This window comes from Nothobranchius furzeri, chromosome 14, assembly GCF_043380555.1.
Source record: "Nothobranchius furzeri strain GRZ-AD chromosome 14, NfurGRZ-RIMD1, whole genome shotgun sequence".
NCBI lineage: Eukaryota > Metazoa > Chordata > Actinopteri > Cyprinodontiformes > Nothobranchiidae > Nothobranchius > Nothobranchius furzeri.
In genome coordinates this window covers 38,388,039-38,392,416 of record NC_091754.1, presented here as the reverse complement: position 1 = coordinate 38,392,416, position 4,378 = coordinate 38,388,039, and the positions used below count along the sequence as shown (strand labels likewise).

The window sequence follows — 4,378 nt, the reverse complement described above, 5'->3', positions numbered from 1 at the left end:
AAGAGGGAGCTTGTGAGGGACCTTGGGCAAACAACAGTATCTTTCTTGCAGATTAAAGGCGGGAGCTGCAGACTTATGTCTCTATCTGACTGGATACTGGAGAGGTCAAACTATAGATAAAATACTGACCATTTCTGGAGGCTACACAACTCATAAATTAAATAATCCTGATATTGTCCTGTGGGATGATGTGGGTGATGGGGTGGAGGGTCTGAGTTTCGAGTATCCAGACTTTCCCTGGAGGTGGGTTCACTGGGGGCGTCTGGGACTGGGGGGCTGCTGCCCCCCTCTGGAGGTGCTTGGGTTGCCTTGGGGGGTGGACTACTGGGTTGTGAGTGAGGCCCCTTGGGGGTCTTGGTGGTGGCCATGGGTTGCTGCTTGGCAGCTGCATTGCCCCTGAGCAGGTCTGGGTGGGGGCTCGGGGGGTGGGGGGTGGCCGGCCCCGTGTGGGGATCTGGGTTGGCCTTGGGGGCCGGGTCCTGACATGTATGCTAACCTTCTGGATTTGGAGGCCGGATAGATAGTGGATTTATGTCTTCAAATCAATGGGTCAATTCGATGGTGAAAATTGACCCATTTGGTATGTTACACGTGTCCAGACCAGACTTAGAGAAACTCATTCATGCTTTTATTTCTAGCCATTTGGACTACTGCAATGGTCTCCTCACTTGTCTTCCCAAAAAAGCTGTGAAGCCACTGCAGCTTGTTCAGAATGCTGCTGCTAGAGTCTTAACAAGAACTAAGAGAATGGAGCACATCACTCCTGTTCTTAGATCTCTACACTGGTTACCAGTAACCTACAGAATATATTTCAAAGTGCTCCTACTAGTTTATAAATCACTCAATGGCATGGGTCCAAAATACATATCAGATCTCATCCCAGCATATACACCCAACAGGGCTCTGAGATCCTTAGGAAACAGTCAGCTGGTAGAACCTCGGGTCAGAACCAAACATGGTGGCAATGCTTTTAGTTACTATGATTCTCACATATGGAATCAGCTTCCCCAGGACCTCAGATCTGCCCCAACTCTAGTGTTGTTTAAATCAAAACCTAAAACCCTAATGTACTCATCAGCCTTTGAATGAATTTTTTCTTATGCTGAATCGTCTCCACTGTAATCTGTGATGTAATTGCTCAACCTTAATTCTGCCCTTTCCCTTTAGCTCTAAATCATAATTTTATCTGTGTATATGTTTAATTTGTGTTCTCCTGTTTATTGTCGTGCCATTTCATGCTAATTGTAAAGCACATTGAATTGCCTCTTTGTTTGAAATGTGCTATATAAATAAAGCTGCCTTGCCTTTGGACAAAGAATTAATAATATTCTCCTGTTCTAAACATTAAACCACTCAATCCTGTTAAATGAGTATGAGAGTTTTGATAAAATTGTAGTTATATTATTTCTGTATCCAGTGCGTAGCTCCACAAACTACAAGTACAAAAACACGTTGAATATCACTCCCCTTTTATTGAGGATTAGTCTTACACACATTTAAAATTAAAAGAGAACACATATAAATCGTTCAAAAGAAAAATACACATTTTAATTGTACATAAATATACCAAATTATTATCTTGTTCTATGTCCAGGAAAAGCATGTTTCCCTCATTTCTGAATTAACCTTTACAACATGTTGACCTCACGTGAGTCTGGCTGCAGTATTTGAAATGTAATTATGACTTTTACAGCTTTTCTAAACCAGGGGTAAAATAATGCATAGATCACTGGGTTAAGAGTGGAGTTAAAATAGAGTAGAAAAAGAGAAAAGGTGGAAAATGACCCATTTCCTGCAAAAGACACACAATGATATGGGCAGAAACAAATGAGAAAAACTATTACAAGTACACCAAGAGTCTTGGCTGCTTTCAATTCAGATTTTTTTGATGTGTGAGTCAATGAAAACTGGAGTGTGACGGCTGTAATGTGAGCTTGCATGATACGAGCTTGAGACACAGCCACAATGAATACTCTCATATACAAAACTATAATTACCAAAACTGGAACAACAAAGCTTACAACTAGATCAATTGTTCCTGAAACATAGTCAACTATCATTATACATTGACCCAAACTCTGTCTCCCTGGCTTTGTAAAGTCATTTTTTACAATAAGGCTGCCATAGAAAACAGAGTAGAGCCAACTGAGACAAACACAGACTTTAACAGTTTTCTCAGTGACTTTGGTGGAGTAATGCAGAGGATCACAAACCGCCAAATATCGATCGACTGATATTAGCACTATGTCTACTACTGAAGCAAATGTAATGATAAAGGATAATTTAAAATAAAAAGAACAAAACAGATCACTAAGAAACCAGCAGGTTGTGTTTCTAATGATTTCAAAAGGCATCAGCAGGAGACCAACGAGTAAATCTGACACAGCCAGAGAGAGGAGGAGGATATTAGTTGGTGTATGGAGCTGCCTGGAAAGATATAAAAACACACAATCTGATTAACTATCTAACACACTTTAAAACATTGAAAAAATATCTCTGGTGTAAAGTGAAAGGCTTTAGTCCTGAGCCACAGTAGATCACTAAATCAGTTTAGTATATTTTAATTTAGCATTCTGTCCAGTTCTAAAAATTGACTAAAAAATATTTTAAGTAAATTAAAGATGAGTTTTAATCTACCTGAAGTGGGAGACTGAAATGATAACAAAGAGGTTGAGAGCAGCAGTGAGCAGAGAGATTGACGATGGCATTATTTGTAGGAGTACAACTTCACTCCAGTGAGAGCCAGGCTTGATGCAGGAGGTGTTGGAGGGTTGTGGACAGTAGAGATCTGTTCCAACCTGCATCTCCATCTTCATGCACTGATTCAAATGTGCTGCCTTGCCTGTTTTGTGCTCACTCTTAAGTTTTATAATGGGTTCTTTGTAGCTTGTAACTCCTCCCCCTTGTTATTTTATTTTGCAACACTCATTTTCCACAACTGACTACTGTAATCAGCATCAACACTGTTATTTGTATACAAACAGATATAACCATAACATTTTGGGTGCTGAAGACAGCATTTCAAAAAAATTAAATAATTATCAAATACATTTTATAAAAGAAAAAAAAATGAATGCATGATTATTGATATACTGTACACAACCTACTTGCTTGTCACATGCTCCCCTTGAACTACATACTAAATTTACATATAATGTATGAAACGGAGTAGGATGAAGTATTAACTTATAAAATTCCTACTCTTATATTAACAATTTCGTTAACTCAGGAGGGGGTGCTGGAGAGCACAGTAAGACCAGTGGCCTCATTTATCAAAGTACTTACGCACAGATCTGTACATATTTTGTGCATAGAAACTTATATATGCATTGTGTGGTATTCTTCATTTTGTACTTGTGCGTGAAAATATTCCTACATATAAGAAAATCTCAGATCATGCATACAAACAGCATCTATACTATGTTCCAAATTATTCCCCAGCTACCACTTCTTGAGCTCGGGTAGAATTTGGCACTTATGTTGGCATTTTTTTTCCACATATAAATTGGTTGTTCCACCTTCAGACTGCTTTGCCGAGGATTTTGAATAATTTCTTCCAGGTCTTGTGGCCTAATCAGTGCTATGATTGGTCTGTGAAGGTGTGCCAAATTATTAGCCCAATTTTAACAGATTTTCTTGGGGTTTCCGACTACTTCAACTGGTGGGGCTTGGGGGGGGGAGGGGGGTCATCCTCCAGGAACCTCTGGCGGTGGACGTGGCCTTGTGTGGTGAACCCAGAGGTTCTGTTCACTGATATCCTGGAGATCTCCTGCTGCAGGCCCGAAGTCCAGCGAACCCAGTCGCACACCACCAGAGGCCAGCAGAGAGTGTTGTGGAGCAGCTGCATCCAATTACTCATCAGCCGTTCCTGAAGCCGTTTTAATCATTTCATCATTCAGGGAGACACAGCTACAGAAGAGACTCAGTGTTAAAACTGTGAACTCTCTAAGGCCTAGTCCACACGTAGCCAGGTTTTTTTTAAAACGAATATCCGCCCCTCCAAAAACGGCATGCACACCACCTCGTTTAAAAAAAAACTCTGTCCACGCGTACCCGGATAAATACGTTGCCAGACCTGTAGGCGGCAGTACTTCCCCCATTCTTAACCTTGTCCTTCGTCTGTGGTCTTCCGCAAGGAGCAGTAATTCCGCTTGCTAAAACAAACAAGCAAAAAGCGCTTGGACAATTGATAAAGCGAGCGCAGCTCTGAGGGCATCCATGCTGTCGGCTAGAGTAAACACAGGTCGCACACGTGATGTCAGCATTTTTTTGTCGCGGAAAGTGACGTTGCGGACCTGAAAACTCCGGTTTTGTCTGTCCACACGCAGACACCCAAAACGGAGAAAACGCAGATCTTCACTTTGGCCGGAGTTATTAA

The 4,378-nt window shown here is 41.2% G+C and overlaps 1 protein-coding gene across 1 annotated transcript; it reads right to left on the bottom strand.

Moving 5' to 3' along the window:
* Nucleotides 1-1,537: 1,537 nt before the first annotated feature.
* Nucleotides 1,538-3,435, bottom strand: LOC107374519 (trace amine-associated receptor 13c-like). Its single transcript, XM_015942672.3, has 2 exons — nucleotides 2,638-3,435; nucleotides 1,538-2,427 (listed from the first exon to the last, which is right to left on the bottom strand). Exons 1-2 carry the CDS (start codon nucleotides 2,814-2,816, stop codon nucleotides 1,629-1,631), a joined length of 978 nt encoding a protein of 325 aa, XP_015798158.1. The 5' UTR covers nucleotides 2,817-3,435; the 3' UTR covers nucleotides 1,538-1,628.
* Nucleotides 3,436-4,378: the final 943 nt, after the last annotated feature.

What these genes read in the sequence shown, in the direction of transcription:
- LOC107374519 (XM_015942672.3), bottom strand. Translation starts at nt 2,816, where the DNA reads ATGAAGATGGAGATGCAGGTTGGAACAGATCTCTACTGTCCACAACCC. An exon ending in ATTTCAGTCTCCCACTTCAG is followed by an intron (nt 2,428 to 2,637) that starts GTAGATTAAAAC and finishes ATATCTTTCCAG; the next exon opens with GCAGCTCCATACACCAACTA.